The sequence below is a fragment of the Cervus elaphus genome, chromosome 18 (assembly GCF_910594005.1).
Source record: "Cervus elaphus chromosome 18, mCerEla1.1, whole genome shotgun sequence".
NCBI lineage: Eukaryota > Metazoa > Chordata > Mammalia > Artiodactyla > Cervidae > Cervus > Cervus elaphus.
The window spans coordinates 118,972,302-118,989,408 of NC_057832.1; the positions used below are offsets into that span (position 1 = coordinate 118,972,302).

A 17,107-nucleotide genomic window follows, 5' to 3' on the forward strand; every position below is an offset into this window, starting at 1 on the left:
ACTGTAACCCACAGACGAGAAGCCACAGAGCAACAACGGGACCCCATCACCCCAGCAGGGTCACCGAGGAAGCAGGCGGGAGGGGCCCTCGCGTCCCCGGGGACCACAGAGCCTCGGCCACGAGCTGTCGGAATTGTGCAGAATAAGCAAGAAAGCCAAACGAAAAATAAATATTTTTGAAGGGCTGCAGAATGCAGATAAAATGCGGTTATTTTGTTCAAGAGAATATGCTGAGGCTCAGGGTTTCCTGCCAAGGTAGTTGGCCCTCCCGGCCTCCCGGCTCACACACCCTTGGACTTGCTGGGGGTTCAGAGTCGAAGTAACCCCTCCGTGGGCAGGAGTGGCTCACCCTGCCAGAGGCCAGGGTCTGCAGGGGCAGAGGGGCCCGGGGTGGGCATGGCCCAGCTGAGTTCGCCTTCAGCTCAGCATGACAAGCTTTGCTGCCCTTGGAGTCTTCCGTCTGCGCCGTGGGGCCCCCTGCTCTTCTCCAGGCTGCTCTCTGCAGCCCCCCACCCCCGGGGGCTCCCTGACCCCCTGTGGGCTGCCTGTCCCCCTCTCTGGGGGTTTCCTATCCCTCCGCCCCCCGCTGCACTCAGGGCCCAGAGAGTCGGGAACTCCTGGAGGGGCCTCTAGTTCAGGACGTGTCCCCCAAGGCCCGCAAACCAGGCTCACACCTCCCTGGATGAAGCCCCCTCCGTGGCCACGGCCATTTCCGGGCCTTAGTGACCGCCCTCCGCCCCCTTCAGGCCTGGGGACGGTCAGCCCTGCTGAGACCCAGGTTCTGCAGTTTCCCACCCTCTGCCCACATTTTCCGAAGTCCCTTCATGAAACTCTCCATGAGTAACCATTTGGGAGGGCCACTGGTTTCCTGCTGCTGCCCGAGCACGGAGGCTCTGGCCAGAATGGACGGGGTCTGACAAAACCACGGGGGACCCCAACTGGGGCCACACGCCCCCCAGACTCCCACTCCCATGCTGGTCTCTGTTGCCACCTCAGGGCCCTACCTCAGTCCCAGCCTCTCTGGTCCCTCAACCTCGACCAAACTGCTGTCTGCCTCCATCCCATTCTCCTTGATCCGCTCCCATGGGGGAGCTCTCCTCCTGAGGACGGTGGTCTCCACAGGGCTGGAGAATGAATCACCAGTGTGGGCTTCCTTCCCATCTGTGCTGAAAACCCAGGGCTGCTTTTTTTACGGAACGCTTCCTGGCCAGGACAAAGCTACGAACGATTTTGTTTCTGTCTGAGCGTCTTCCCTGGGCTCCTACATGCCCTTTTAAAAACACATATGAGATGACTCAGCAATCCCACTTGTGGGTTTGCATCCAGAAGAAGGGAAAGCAGGGCCTGGGAGAGAGATTTGCACACCCAGGTTCACAGCAGCATCACTCACAAAGTCAGTGGAAGCAGCTCAAGTGTCCGTGGACGGATGAAGGATAAGGAAGACGAATTAGATCCACACGAGGGAAGAGGGTTTGGCTTTCAAAAGGAGGGACATTCTGCCCCGTGTCACAGCCTTGGGGACACTGAGTGGAGGGAAACGTGCCTGTCACAAATGACAAAGTAATATGTATAAAATAATATCATAAAAAGACAAATCCCACTTACACAGGGAACCCACGGGAGTCAGGTTCCCAGAGGAGAAGCAGAATGGTGGGAGCCAGGGGCTGGGAAGGGAGAAGGGGAGTTATTGTTCAGTGGGGACCATGAAAAAGTCCTGGAGGTGGTGGGGGTGATGGTTGCATGACATTTTTGAAGTTTAGTATCTCTGAACTGGACATTAAAGATGGTTAAGATGGCAAACTTTATGTTACGTGTTTTTTTTAATAACAATTAAAACTTGTCTCAGTTCCCGGCCCACCTGGGACGAGACGTGAACCCTGACTGGCCCAACTCACCGAGTTCCTGCTTGTCTGAAGTTCAAGCACATAGCCCCTCAGTTAAGCAATTTAATCTGCAAACTCCCCGGGTTGGGTCCGAGTCTCTGGCACCTTTGAATTCGACATAGGCACCCAGTGCGGTCAAACCGACAGGCAGGTGAGGGGACTCAGAGGGAGGAGCACAGAGGGCGGGTTAGCCTCAGTTTCCTCATCTGCAAAATGGGATGATACAGGGTTGTGAGAAGCAAATGCGGAAGAGCTTTGGAGCCAGCACAGTTCAGGGCCCAAGGGATGCTGCTTCTCATTTTGTGCATGAAGGTTAAGTCAGCAAATGCAAGGAGCTAGGAGCTCTATATTCACTGGCTTGGTGCCCACCACGACCCTCTGAGGTTAGGTAACTATTCTTATCATCCCCAATTCACAGATAAAGCAACTTAGGCTGGAGAAGTTATGTAACCGGATTCAAGCCCAAGCTGCCTGGCTCCAGAGCTCAGGCTCTGGACTGTCGATGGTCCTTTCTGCTCCCTGGTAGCAAGTAGGGGTCATCTAAATGGGCAGGAGGCCACCAGGCTTCCAGTAGATGGGAGTGTGCTGTTTGTCTATACGGAACAGAAAACAGTCACCACCCCCATCACGTGAGAAGGTGCTGTTAGAAGGCAGCTTGCAGGGGAACAGCCATCGAGGGCTGGAACCTCAGGCTGGGTCCCTTATTTAAGTGAGAACAGGGCAGGAAAGGAACCGCCCCTGGGGGAAACGCTGTTGGTCCCACTGATCCCGTGAAGTGCCCCAAAGAAGTAGGTACCCAAAGGCTAAAGAAGAAGAGGCAAAGGGGAAGAGTTACAGTAAAAACAATTCCTCCCTTTACAGAAGGCAATTAAACCTTCTCTCTCACTAGGAGCTCACCAATTGCATTTGAAAGCCAGTTCAGGGGTTCACAGTTTCTCGGGGGCAGAGCTGCTGCGGGAGGGAAGCTTGGGGGACTGATCTTGCAGCCTAGTCTCCAGGCGTCCCCATGGGTGACAGTGTGCCCGCTGAGCCTCTGCCACCAGGTACTGCCCGGCCCTTCCTCTCTTCCCACCCCTTGGCACAGGCTCCCTAAACCCTGCAGGATTCACAGAACAGCCTCTGGCCCCCAATGGCTTCTGCCGCCATGAGCTTGTCTGCGGAAGGAAACACAAGGCAGGAGCTGCCAACCCAGGCTGCTCTGCCCAACAGACCCAGGAGGGTGCCCTAGCAGGCTGCCCCTTCTCTGCCTTCAGTGGGCCCAGGGCTGTGCAGGGAGCTGGTCCCCACCCCGATGCAGCAGCTTCCAGGACAGGAGTGGAAAGAGCCTGGATCTGGAGTCAGGAGACCTCCAGGGATCAGGCTGCCGCTGACCAGCCGCGCGGCCCCGGGAGGGCACAGCTGTCCTACAGCTCTGTCCTGGCAAGAGTAGGGCCAAGGGCGAGAAGCCTCCCCATCCCGCCGTGTGGCCCTGGACAAGCTCTGCAACCACACTGTGCATCGAGGATATTGACAACAGCCCCTGCCTCGCGAGGTGAGTGTGCAGAAAACACAGAACGTGTAGCATGTTGGTAAATATCTGCACCTCCCGTCTGTCTCATCAACAAACTGGTGTCATCATGGCAGCCGTATTCACAACAGCCAAGACAAGGGCACAACCTAAGTGTCCATCGACAGATGAATGGGTGAAGGTGTGGTACATACATACAACGGAATATTACTCAGCCATAAAAAGAATGAAATTTAGGACTTCCCTGGAGGTCCAGTGGTTAAGACCCTGAACTTCCATTGCAGAGGGGGTGGATTCGATCCTGATAGGGGGGCTACCCTGGGCTTCCCTGGTGTCTCGGCTGGTAAAGAATCCGCCTGCAATGCGAGAGATCTGGGTTCAATCCCTGGGTTGGGAAGATCCCCTGGAGAAGGGAATGACTACCCACTCCAGTATTCTGGCCTGGAAAATTCCAAGTTCACGGAGTCGCAAAGAGTCGGACATGACTGAGCAACTTTCACTTTCACTTTCTTTCAAGAGAGTTAAGATCCCACATGCCACGGGGCACAGCCAAGAAATTTTTTTTAAAAAGAAGAATGAAATAATGTCATTGGCAGCAGCATAGATGGACCTAGAGATTATCAGACTAAGCAAGCACAATATACAATCGCTTTTATGTGGAATCTAAAATACAACACAAATCAACATATCTATGAAACCAAAAACAGACTCACAGACATAGAGAACAAACTTGTGTTTGCCAAAGGGGAGAGCAGGTAGAGGAGCAAAGGAATGGAAGTTTGGGATTGGGGAGGCAAACTATTATATACAAGATGGCTAAACAACAAGGTCATGTTGTAGCACAGGAAACTACAGTCAACATTCTATGACAAGCTATAATGGAAAAGAAAATGAGAAGGAATATATTTAAGTCTATATATGTACTACAGAGTCAATTTACTGTACAGAAGAAATTAGCACAACATCGTAAACCAACTATGTTTCAATAAAAATTTTAAAAATTAATAAATGGAATTCCCTGGGGGTCCAGCAGTTGAGACGCCGAGCTTCTGCTGCCCAGGGTGTGGGTTCAGTCCCAGGTTGGGCAAATAGGGTCCCATAAGCCTCGCCTCAAAGCCAATAAATAAAGAAATTGGTGTCAATTCTAACCACCTCACAATTGTGAGTGTTGATAACAGAAGAAAATATGTACTGAGAAGAGTGTTGATAAAATATAGGAAACTAAAATATCACAACATCTTATTAATACTTCACTGATCCAAAAAAAATCCTACAGTAGGGGGTGGAGCTGGCAAGTGCTTGCTTTCCATGGTGAGGGGTGGGCACAAGGATCATCACAAACTCAAAATGAGTCTCTTACAAGTGAAGCCAATGAGCGCAATTGTGGGAAAAGGAAAGTCCCCTCTGTCCCTGACAATTCTTGAAGCGCGAACCTTTATAACAGAAGACTCGATCGTGATGGAAAGGATCTTGGCAGCAGTCTTCTCATTTGACAGTGTTTTCCTGTCGAGTGGGATCCTCCAACTAGCCCCCAGTCGGAGAGTCCAGGTGACCTCATTAACAAGCAGTGCTGGTGTCCTGTGGGGATGAACCGCCGGGAGGGCCACTAAAGAGGGTGTGCGGGGGGCCCACCAGGACAGAGCTGGGTGAGGAGGGCAGGGCAGGGCTGGGCAAGGACGGTGGGCCCTGGAGGCAAAGCCCACGAGCCCAGAATCACTCTGGAAAGGATCGGAGCTTCCTGGAGCAGAGACTGGCCTATTACCTGAGCTCCTACAAGGGCTCCCCAGGCCAGCTGACCATCAGCGCCACCTTGCAGTGTGTTAGACATGCCAGTTCTGGGGCTTCCCTGGTGGCCCCAGCAGTAAGGAATCCACCGGTCAATGCAGGGGCCACGGCTTTGATCCCTGGTCCGGGAGGATCCCGCATGTCACAGGGCCACCACTGAAGCCCCTGTACTCTAGAGACCCTGCTCCCCAACAAGAGAAGCCGCAGCAGCACGAAGCCTGAGAACCACACCCAGAGAGTAGCCCCTGATCCCTGCAACTAGAGAAAAGCCGGCAAGGAGCAAGGAAGACCCGGGCTGAGTGTGCGCCAAGTTGCCTCAGTCGTATCTGACTCTCTTCGACCCCACTGACTGTAGCCCGCCAGGCCCTCTGTCCATGGGATTTCCCAGGCAAGAATACTGGAGTGGGGTGCCATTCCCTCCTCCAGGGGATCTTCCTGACCCAGGGACGGAATCCATGTCTTCTGCCTTGGCAGGTGGATTCTTTACCACTAGAGCCACCTAGGAAGGCTAACACCATCAAAAAGAAAATAGAGAAATGCCAATTCTAGAGTCCCACCCCAAGGGCTCTGTGAAACCCAGACGTGGGAATCTGCGTTTCTGAAAGCCCTCCGGATAAAAGTATCACGCTTGGGAAACAATACCAACTGGATTTAAATTTTCTAACAGATCTATGTCTGGCCAAGTGTGTGACTGTCTGTGAGTGGTGGCCAACTCCCCACTATCCACACCGCCTCCCAAAGAGCAGGCAGCCCCAGACTGCACCCCTCCGGAGCTTTGAAACATTTACCCTCACTGCTCTTGTTTGAAACCAGCAGGGTCAGGAGCAGCCAGTCCTGAAGCTAATTTCCTCCCCGTGCCTACAGGAAGCGCGAGGCCAAGCGGGAGGTCGAGCAGGCCACCCAGGATTTGCTGATTGTGGTGGAAAAATCGGCGGTGACAAACAACTGCGCGCCGGCAGGCAGCCTGGTGCCTCTGCCAGGGGCTGCAGGGGCCACTCAGAGGGGAGGGGCCTGGCAGTCCGCGCTGCAGGCCTGTGACAAGTCCCTGGGGTGGGGGGACATCCACCCCCCCCTCCAGGAAGTACACAAATATAAATCGGTACGGGCGTACCCTCAGGGCTCTTTTATGAAGCAGTGCTTAGGCCGATGTGTACCTCCTGCTGTTTCAGGGCCTGTCCAAATTGCTGATGAGACCAAGAAGCTAGAGAGAGCAGGGCCGGGCGGCCGAATGAGGGAGGGGGTTTTCGACTCTGACCCCCCTCCCCCCGCGGAGTGGGGCTGCGTAAACCGCCTGCATGCTACTTAATTAACTCCGTGCCTCAGTCTCCCTGTCTGCACAAATAGGTTAAGAGAACAACACCGTGCGAACAGCAGCCCCTCCGCCGCAGTGCCCAGGTCGCCGACCCAGCCCCTGTTGTATCCAAAGGCTCGGGGACAGGAAACGTCGGCCACAGGTCTCAAGACCAGCGAGAGAGGAGGCAGGGCGACGCTCAGCTCAAGGGGCGGAGGTGCGGTTTCTTTCCGCTTGTCCCCACTGCGGTGATGGAAGTGGTTTCACCCACCTGCTGACTCGACACCGCGCCCCTCGGCTCGCTGGCCGGGATCGCGGCCTCTCTGCACGCCCACCCTAACCCCCCTCCCGGGGGGCTCTTCCACGAGGGTCCACGGTGGGCGCGCGCTGGACTTGGAGGAAGGGGTCTGCGGACAGGTCAGAGGCTGGCGAGCGGCAGACAGGAGGGCAGAGCTAGCGGTCGGCCGGGCGGGTCTACCTTGCAGGAGGGCGCAGCACGTGCCGTCCGCGGTGCTCCAGAGCCGGGCCGTGCCGTCCTCGCTGCCCGTCAGCAGGCGCTGTCCGTCGGGGCTCAGGCTGAGCCAGTTGATGCCCCCGCGGTGGTCGGCGCAGACCCTCAGGGCAGACCCTCCACCCCCCATCCCGCGGGTGGAGGGGGACCTCGGAGGAGGCTGCGCGCCGCTAGGGAGGGGCCCCTCGGTGTCTTCGCGGCGGTTCCCTGCGGCTGTGTCCCGAGGCCATCGCAGGGCCACCGGCTCCCGGCTCCTGCGGAGGCACCCGTCGCGGGTGAGGCGGGGGACCCTCGCTACCGTGCGCCCACCCGGCCTCCCGGCCCGCTGACCCTCCGGGGGCTGCGCCCCAGAGGGCGGGCCCCCTCGGGAGTCTCCGTAACGGGTGAAGCAGCCGCAGCCCCACCGGCGCGGAAAGACTCCCGCCCCGCGCCCCCCGGGGGAGACCGCACCCACCTGCGCACGGTTGTCTCAGGGAGCGCTGGAGAGCGCGGGGCGCCCGGGACCCGTGAACCCTGGGAGTGAAGCGTCCCGCGCGCCCTCCGCGGCCAGCGCCGCGCGCTCCGGGCGGCAGAGTGGCGAACAATACAGTCCAGCCAGGCTCCTCCTCAGAGACCACCCCTCAACCTGTCCCCTCCCACTTCTCGGGCCTGCCCTTCCGCAGCACCCACCCCGACCGCCGCTCCTGATCTCTCAGGACCGACCTTAGCCCGCGGTCCCCGCGCCCGCCCCCGGGGACGCTGCGGACCGCTCCGTGTGCGATCGTCCGGGCTGCCCGGCCCGCGCCTCGAGGCTCCCGCCCTCGCCGCCCTTGCTTGGACCAAAGGCCGGGACGACGAGAAGGGGGTGGACTGCAGGGTCAGGGTTGGGGAGACGCGCACGCGGGGAGCTCACTCAGGCCCGCGGCAAGTCGTTTCCCTCCAGGCTCCTCGAGGACCCTAAGGACCCTGCAGAGGTACTCTTGGGGGACCTGGGGTCCGTCCTCCTCGGAGAGCGCCCTTAGTCCGCCCTCGCTGGGGAATCGCGTGCAAACTCCGAATCCTAAGGAAGTCCCGCAAGGGGACGGGGAGTGTCCAGCGCTCCCAGGATCGATCGGCAGCCTCTGACGATCCCCCGAGGTCTCGGCCGGGATCCCCTGTCTCCGCGTCAACCCGGGCCAGCGCAGCCCCCTTCAGCGCCACTCTGCTGGTTCCCCTTAGGCAGTTCCGGCGCCTACTCCGCGGGGGGCGGGGAGGGTCACCCCCCTACTCGAATCCTCCAGGTCCTAGAGGTAGCAGGATTTCTCGAACTCTCCGGGTCCCTTTAGAGAATCTAGCCAGGAAAATTTCAGATCGGATTTGTGTTTGTGTGATTTGGGGGACGCGGGGCGGGGAGTGGGGTGCTTTTGGAAACCCAATACTCATCACAACCTCCCGACCTTCTTCCAATGATTCACCGTGTCCAGACTCCGAAAGAAAACCCCAGAATGGGATCCCATGGCGCACTGGGCCATTTATTCTCCGAGTGGTCAAAACCGGAGGAAACCCGTTCTTTCTTTCCCCAGATTTCTGAATCACCATGCAGCTCGGCTTAAGGAGAGGGAGTTTACTTCCTAAGAGACAGGGGCTAGTGAAGGGTCTGGGAGGGGGCTTTGGAATGGGATTTGAAATTGTTGGAAAACTGATGGGGTGGGTTGAAAAGAGGAGGCAGGAGGCTGCTGGGCACCATCAGGAGAGAGGAAGGTGGAAAGGGCAAGGATGTTCCCAAGGTGGACTCTTCAGAAAGGAGATGCCCACCGGGAGGAGGGAAGGACTCTGGGGGTTCCTCACTGTGCAGAGAGACCCGGTAGAAGGTGACCAATGACACAGGTTCAGAGATGCTTCTACCAGCTGCTCACGAGTTCACTCTGGGACCCGTGTCCTTCCAGGGGCCATTGCAACATGCAGACTCCAAGACTAATGGCATCTGGCTGTACAGGTATGGCCTACCGGTGAGGCTGGGGAGAGAGGGCAGGAGTCATGGGCATGCCTGGGAGCTGCAGCCCTTGGGGAAGATGAGGTGAAGAACAAGAAGACAGAGATTTCCCTGGCGGTCTAGTGGTTGAGACTCCACACTCCCAATGCCGGGCGCCCCAGCACTGGAAGGACTGATGCTGAAGCTGAAGCTCCAATACTCTGGCCACCTGATGTGAAGAACTGACTCACTGGGAAAGACCCTGATGCTGGGAAAGATTGAAGGCAGGAGAAGGAGGAGGTGACAGAGGATAAGATGGTTGGATAGCATCACTGACCCAATGGACTTGAGTTTGAACAAACTTCAGGAGATGATGAAAGACAGGGGAGACTGGCGTGCTGTAGTTCATGAGGTTGCAAAGAGTTGGACACAACTTAGTGACTGAACAACAGCAGCAGAGAACCAGATCCCACATGCCTCAACAAAGATCCTGAGGGCTGCAATCAGACCAGGCACAGCCAAAGCAAAATAAATAAAGAGTAAGAAGACAAAGGAAAAGAGTCAGGGGAGACCCAAATGGTCTGCAGAGGCATCTGTTCTCTTGGACACCGGAGGAGGGGGTGTTCAAGAAGTGGGGAGGTCCAAGGCAGTGTGAGATGACCACAGCCACACCCTCAAGGAGCCCGTCTACTAGGGTTTGAGAAAAGTTCAACTATCAGGGGGCCACATAATAGTAGTGAGCAAGGTGGGAGGCATAGTTTCAGTTCCTCAGCCACCACCAACACAAACCTGCCCCCCCACCAGCTCCCAGTACACAGAGCCCATTCATAAGGGCTGACAATGTCAACGAAACGTCCACTGGCCAAGGTCCAGTACTGCTCACCTCCACTATCTTCTTCTGTCCAAGCTGAGGCAGTTTTTGTTCTTCTTGCCCTTTTCCTTTATTTCTCTTCCCCCAGTGTTGGTTTGGCACGAAGTGGTGCCTCCGGTGGGGGGGGGGGGGCAGGGGCGGGTAAGTGAGCCTGTCTACTTCCTTATGGGTGTGGGGAGACCATGTGTGTGAGATGGGGTGGGGTGTCTGGGTGTGTGCACATGCAGTAAAGAGGCTGTCCTGAGTCGGCTTCTCTTCCCAGGTCAAGCATTACCAACTCTGCTTTGGTGAACTTTGCCCAAATCTAATAGGAGTGCGAGAAGGTGGCAAAGTTGGGAAACAACGCCTTCAGTTCAGTTCAGTCGCTCAGTCGTGTCCGACTCTTTGCAACCCCGTGGACTGCAACACGCCAGGCTTCCCTGTCCATCGCCAACTCCCAGAGTTTACCCAAACTCAAATCCATTGAGTTGATGATGCCATCCAACCACCTCATCCTCTGTTGTCCCCGTCTCCTCCTGCCTTCAATCTTTCCCAGCATCAGGGTCTTTTCCAATGAGTCAGTTCTTCGCATCAGGTGGCCAAAGTATTGGAGACTTCAGCATTAACCCTTCCAATGAATATTCAAGTGTTGATTTCCTTTAGGATGGACTAGTTTGATCTCCTTGCAGTCCAAGGGACTCTCAAGAGCCTTCTCCAGCACTACAGTTCTAAAGTATCAATTCTTTGGTGCTCAGCCTTTATAGTCCAACTCTCACATCCATACATGTCTACTGGAAAAACCAATGCCTAATTCCCCTGAAACATCATGTCCTTAACTGTCTTCCAGAGACCCCTCTGAGGACCCAGAGCCCTGATGGAAGAAACAGGACGATTTCCTGAAGATTGGCAGGGCACTCCTGGCACTAAGAACAATGGAGGAGGCCACTCTGTGCTGGGGGTGTTCAGATACATGCCACACAAAGAGCCACAATCCCACCTGTGAGAAATAATGACTTCAGGGGCCTCTGCGGGCATCAGGAAAGGCAGATGGGCACTGGGTTTGGATACAGGGTGGTGAAAAAGTGTGTGAAGAGTGGTGACAGTTGCATGACAATGTGAAGGTACTTTGAACAATTTAAAGTAGTCACAATGGTAACTTTCATTGCGGGTATTTTACCATACGAAAACACAAAACATACTGTATCATTGAAAAAAAAAAGAAGAGGCTTTTGTGAAGCCTCAGTATTACTATTATAATTAATGTTAGCCAGAGAATTAAAATTATTTGGAGAATAAAACATGGCCACAAACACTTGCATTGCGTGCTCTGTTGTATCTGACTCTTTGCAACCCTATGGACTGTAGTCCGCTGGGCTCCTCCGTCCATGGGATTTTCCAGGCAAGAATGCTGGAGTGGGTTGCCCTTTCCTCCTCCAGGCGATGTTCCTGGATCAGGGATCAAATCTGCGTGTCCTGGGTAGGTGGATTCTCTACCTCTGAATCACCTGGGAAGCCCAAACACCCTCAGAATGCCGTATATACATGTGTCCTAAGCTGGGAGTGTTGCCAGAGTCCAGAGAAGGATGGGACCAGCAAGAGACAGCAGAGAGTCCCTAGTCTCTGGACAAGGGGTGCTGAGCTGGACCACCGGACTCCAATCCCCACCCCCATCACTCCCAGGGCGACATGCATCCAATCTGTTCCAAGAGGTCACTGTCCCTTCCAGAAAGGGTCAAGATTTTAAAAGAAGCAGGCCTAGAAGCCCGGAAAAAAAAAGCCCGATTTTCTCACGCCAAGAAAATCTCCTTTGTACAAGGCCACTCTTGGCCACAGCTTCTAACTGCTGGCCTGAGAAGTCAGGAGTCAGGCCTTCTGGGTAAGAGAGCTGCCACTCAGAGACGGGCCCCGAGGGAGGTTCAGAGACCCGACAAACACAGGGCTCTCTAAGCTCACTCCACATCCGGTACTGGAATGTTTGGTTCTTTCCTGGGTGTCTCACCAGGACTGTGTTAGCAAAGACATGCCTATGCTGAAGTTTTAAAGCCAGCTGGAAGACATCCCAGCCCTCCAAATTTCACTTTATCTCCCCCACAGACTATTCCTGGCAGCTTCAGAGAAATATCAGGGGCTAACAAGACAAAGGGAAGACAGTTTTTAAAGAGTTTTCAGAATTCACTAGCTTTGACTTCAAGTCTGGCTGACACAGAGTAACAGGGATGGAGTTTAGTCTCCCGCCTGCTACCTGGAACAACGAGCAGCAGTGTGTGCATGCATGCGTGCTACATCATGTTCGACTCTTCATGGCCCCATGGACTGTGGCCCTCCAGGCTCCTCTGACCATGGGATTTTCCAGGCAAGAATACTGGGGTGGATTGCCATTTTCTCCTCTAAGGGATCTTCTAGACCCAGGGATCGAACCCACCTCTCCTGTGTCTCCTGTACCTCCTGTGTTGGCAAGCGGATTCTTTACCACTGTGTTACCTGGGAAGCCCAAAACAACCAAAAACCAAACATCAAACAGTTTGCAAGACACTGGGCACCTGGCAATAAAGGATAGTAATTCCTGAGAGACAGGGACAGATGAGGGGAGTTCTGCGAGAGGACCACTTACTGCTCTGGGAGAATTTCCAGACCTCAGAACAGGAAAGGGGGAGCTTGGACTGAGCCCAGTGGACTCCCTGAGTTTCAGAAACAGCTGAGTGTCCAGGATGAATGAAGTGCTTAGAGCTGACTGGATAGAGTCCCAGAGAGCAGAGACCCCTGGATATCTACGAAAGGCCCCTCTTCCATCCCCAACTGGAGACAGAGCCACTCAGGCATGGGAGGTAACTACTCAAGGCAGGAAAGGGGTTGTACCCAACCCACACCCCACGGGGCTGAGTGGTGCAACAAGGACATGAAAACAGTTATTGCAACTGTGTTCCAGGTTTTCAAAAAGTGATGTAGAAGCACGGTGTCCCAACTGTACATCTAGAGATAAAAGCAATGTCTGAAATTAAACAACAGCAACATTGGATGGAGTTAACAACAGAGTAGGCATTTCAGAATAAACTATTAGCAAACTTGAAGATGTAGCCATGGAAACTATCCAAAACAAAAAGCAGAGAAAAAGAATTCAAAAAATGGAAAAATCATCAATAATCTGTAGGACAACTTTAGGCAGCCTTATATATTGGTCCCTGGGTCAGGAAGATCCCCTGGAGAAGAAAATGGCAACCTACTACAGTACTCTTGCCTAGAGAATCCCATGGATGGTGGAGCTTGGCGGGCTACAGTCCATGGGGTCACAAAGAGTCAAATACGAATTAAGGACTGACCAACAACAGCAAGGAGCCCTTGAAGAAGAGGGAAGAAGGGAGGAGAAAAAATATTTGAAGAAATAATGGCTGCACATTTCCAAATTTGATGAGAATTATAAATCCACAGATCCAAGAAACTCACCAAATTCCACACATAAGAAACGCAAAAGACACAAGCTCCACCAAGAATAAAATATCATCTGAATAGCGTGTGTCTATTTTAAAAACGGAATTTGTAGTTAAAACCTTTCCTCAAAGAAAACTTGAGGTCCAGATGGCTTCACTGGGAAATTGTTCCAAGTATTTAAGGAAGAAAAGACCAATTGTCTACAAATGCTTCTAGAAAATTGAAGAGGAAGGGGTACTTATCAGTTCATTCTGTGAGGCTAGTATTACTCTGATATCAAAATCAAAGACATTGTAAGAAAATAAAATTACATATCAGTAGTCATCATGAGCATAGATGCAAAAGTTCTACAATAAACTTTAGCAATATATAAAAAACCATACAACATTCAGAGCAAGTGAGATTTACTCCAGGAATTCAATGTTGACTTAACATTCAGTCTTGAGAGTCCTTTGGACAGCAAGGAGATCAAACCAGTCCATCCTAAAGGAAATCAGTCCTGAATATTCATTGGAAGGACTGATGCTGCAGCTCCAATACTTTGGCCACCTGATGAAAAGAACTGATTCATTGGAAAAGACCATGATGCTGGGAAACATTGAAGGCAGGAGAAGAAGGGGGTGACAGAGGATGAGATGGTTGGATGGCATGACAGACTCGATGGACATGAGTTTGAGTAAACTCCGGGAGTTGGTGATGGACAGGGAAGCCTGGCATGCTGCAGTCCGTGGGTCAAAAAGAGTCAGACACGACTGAGCGACTGAACTGAACTGAACTGATGGCATATGGATGGGCTTCCTGCTGGCTCAGATGGTAAAGAATCTGCCTGCAATCCAGGAGACCTGGGTTCAGTCCCTGGGTCGGGAAGATCCCCTGGAGAAGGGCATAGCAACCCACTCCAGTATTCTTGCCTGGAGAATTCCATGGACAGAGGAACCTGACTGTTATACCCGATGTCCAAATCCCCGAACAGGAAGAGAGAAGGCTTCCAAGACAATGCAATTCGCAAAAACGGAAGTTCATTACTGACTCGAGCCAGGGCCTCTGCCGCAACCAACGCAGTGGTGCAGGGTCAGAGAGCCCCGAGCCCAAGCTGTTACACAAATTTATAGGGTGAGCACACGCCGTTGGTAGTTGGTTTAAGCAGATTGGTTACAAGTTTGCAAAGCAATTTCATTGGTCAAAACTTTCACGCTCGCGGGACTTTCCCAGGGGTTTCTGCCCTGTTCCTAATTTCCTAATTGGCAAACAGCGGTCAGTGTTAAGCGAAAGCTAATTGGTTGTATCCAGGTGGCCTGATAATCTTACCACCCAGAAGTAGGAAGGCCTACTCCTAATCTAAGCTGCCTGCCATGGCGTTACTTCTGCTTGCCTCACACTGACAGACTACAGTTCATGGGGTCACAAAGAGTCAGACATGACTGAGCAACTAACATTTACGGCACAAGGACAGACATACAGACCAATGAAATAGAATTGAGAGACCAGAAATAAATTTATACAAGTATGGTCAATTCATTTTCAACAGGGTCGAAATTCAATTTCAAGTCTTGAGAGAAATTCAATTCAATGAGAGAAAGAGCAATCCTTTTAAAAAATGGTGCCAGGACAAATAGAGGTGTGCATGCATGCTAAGTCACTTCAGTCATGTCCAACTCTGTGACCCTATGGACTATAGCCCACCAGGCTCCTCTGATCATGGAGATTTGCCAGGCAAGGATACTGGAGTGGGTTGCCATGTCCTTCTCTGGGGGAATCTTCCCAACCGAGGGATCAAACGCACATCTCTTAAGTCTCCTGCCACAGCAGGGGGGTTCCTTACCACTAGCGCCACCTGGGAAGCCCAGGACAACTAGACAGCCACACACAAAAGAATGAATTTGGACCTCCTACCTCACACTATATACAAAAATTAATTCAAAATGGATCAAAGGCCTAAAACATAAGAGATAAAACTATAAAACTCTTAGAAGAAAACATTGGTGTAAATTTCCATGACCTTGGATTTGGGAATAATGTCTTAGACATGACATTGAAAATGTAAGCAAACATTTTTTTTTAATTGGACTTCATCAAAATTTAGAACTTCTGTGCTTCAAAATATATTGGAGAAGGCAATAGTAACCCACTCCAGTATTCTTGCCTGGAGAATCCCAGGGACGGGGGAGCCTGGTGGGCTGCCGTCTATGGGGTTGCACAGGGTCGGACGCGACTGAAGCGACTTGGCTGCAGTAGCAGCAGCAGCTTCAAAATATACTATCACGAAAGTGAGAAATCAGTCCATAGAATGGGAGAAAATATTTGCAAATCATATCTCTGATAAGGGTTTCATATTCAGAATATACTTTTTAAAAAATCTTGCAACTCAACAATAAAAATACAAATAATCCAACTTAAAAATGAGGAAAGGATTTGAACAACATTTCTCCAAAGAAGAGTACCAATAAACACATGAAAAGATGCTCAACATCACGAGTCATTAGAGAAATGAAAATTAAAGCCACAATGAGATGCCACTGCACACATAGAATCGTTAAAATGAACAAGCCTATTCATACCAAGAATTCTTGTTGGCCAGAATATGAACTTTCATGCACAGGCACACTTTGTTCTATTGCCCTTCACTGCACTTTGAAGATACTGCTTTTCACAAACTTAAAAGTTTCAAGGCAACCCTGTGTCAGGCAAGTCTATCGGCTCCCTTTTCCCAACAGCAGCTGCTCACTTTATGTCTTTGTGTCATATTTTGGTAATTCTTAAAATATTTCCTTTTTTTTTTCATTGTTATCCTACACTAAGCCCCCTACCTACAAATGAGTTCCATTCCGAGAGCATGTTTGTGAGTTCGGTTTGTTCCTAAGTCCAGCAAAGTGAGCCTAGGTACCCAACTAACACAGTCAGCTATACGGTGCTGACGATAAGAGGTCTATAATACTTTACACACAAATAACACTTTAAAAAGACAAAAACACACAAAAGAAGAAAACTGTTTTTAATCTTACTGGTCAGTGCCCTGAAAAGTACAGTAGTCCAGGACAGCAGCTGGCATACGGGGGCTGGCACCGCGTGAACAGGCAAGAAGAGTGACTGACGGGAGAAGGAGGGGAGCTGGGAGTTGGCAGAGCTGAAGGATCGTCTGCAATAGGAGACGGAGGGCAAGCTGCAAAGTCACTCACACCTGACATCAATGCCACAGGCTCTTGCTGGATCCAAAGCTATCGACCCTCTTGAAACAAAGATCCGCTGATGGCTGGGTAGTAGCTCTTTTCTTCCCATCATCGACAACACAGTAGCACTGGACTGCTTTCTGCATGGCTGCGGCAATCCTCGTGTAGTTCTGCACCTCAAAACCTAACAGCGCCTCCTCGAAGAAAGAAAACCTCCCTGCCATCTCCGGCGTCGTGAACCTCTTGCCTCTTTTCGTCCTTTCCCTGGACCTCCAATTCCATCAGGTCTTCGTTCATAAGCTCCACATTCACATCTTCTAAAATTCACAACTTGAAGATTCGTAGGTAGGGCACATTGTATTTATTACGCTGATTTGTGATAAGTGACCTTTGATGTTATTAGGAGGTCTTGCTGAAGGCTCAGATGGTTGTTAGCACTTTTCAGCAATAAAGTATATTTAAGCATTTTAAAATTAAGGTGTGTACTTTTTAAAAGGGTCTTCCCACGTAGCTCAGTCGGTAAAGAGCCTGGGTCCGGAAGATCCCTCGGAGAAAGAAATGGCAACCCACTCCAGTATTCTTGCCTGGAGAATTCCATGGAAAGAGGAGCCTGGTGGGCTACCGTCCATGGTGTCACAAGAGTCGGACACAACTTAGGACTAATCCACCACCACTTTTTAAAAAACATAATGCTGTTGCACACAGGACACTATGGTATAAACATAACTTTTACGTGTAGTGGGAGAACCCCACATTT

At 52.0% G+C, this 17,107-nt stretch overlaps 1 protein-coding gene and 1 long non-coding RNA gene across 11 annotated transcripts in view; one reads left to right on the plus strand and one right to left on the minus strand.

The window, feature by feature from the left end:
- Positions 1 to 8,179, minus strand: part of WDR86 (WD repeat domain 86) — a 25,537-nt gene extending 17,358 nt beyond the window's left edge. For 2 of the 10 annotated variants that reach the window (XM_043871744.1, XM_043871740.1), the window contains exons 1-2: positions 7,432 to 7,588; positions 6,945 to 7,231 (exon numbers count right to left, since the gene is read on the minus strand). In XM_043871744.1, coding sequence (XP_043727679.1) covers positions 6,945 to 7,107 — 163 coding nt within the window. In that variant the 5' untranslated portion in view covers positions 7,108 to 7,231; positions 7,432 to 7,588. The other 8 variants (XM_043871741.1, XM_043871742.1, XM_043871747.1 and 5 more) reach the window with 8 other exon arrangements.
- Positions 7,802 to 11,071, plus strand: LOC122673840. Its single transcript, XR_006334843.1, has 3 exons — positions 7,802 to 7,930; positions 8,882 to 8,931; positions 10,605 to 11,071. It is a non-coding gene; the product is annotated as an uncharacterized LOC122673840 (long non-coding RNA).
- Positions 11,072 to 17,107: the final 6,036 nt, after the last annotated feature.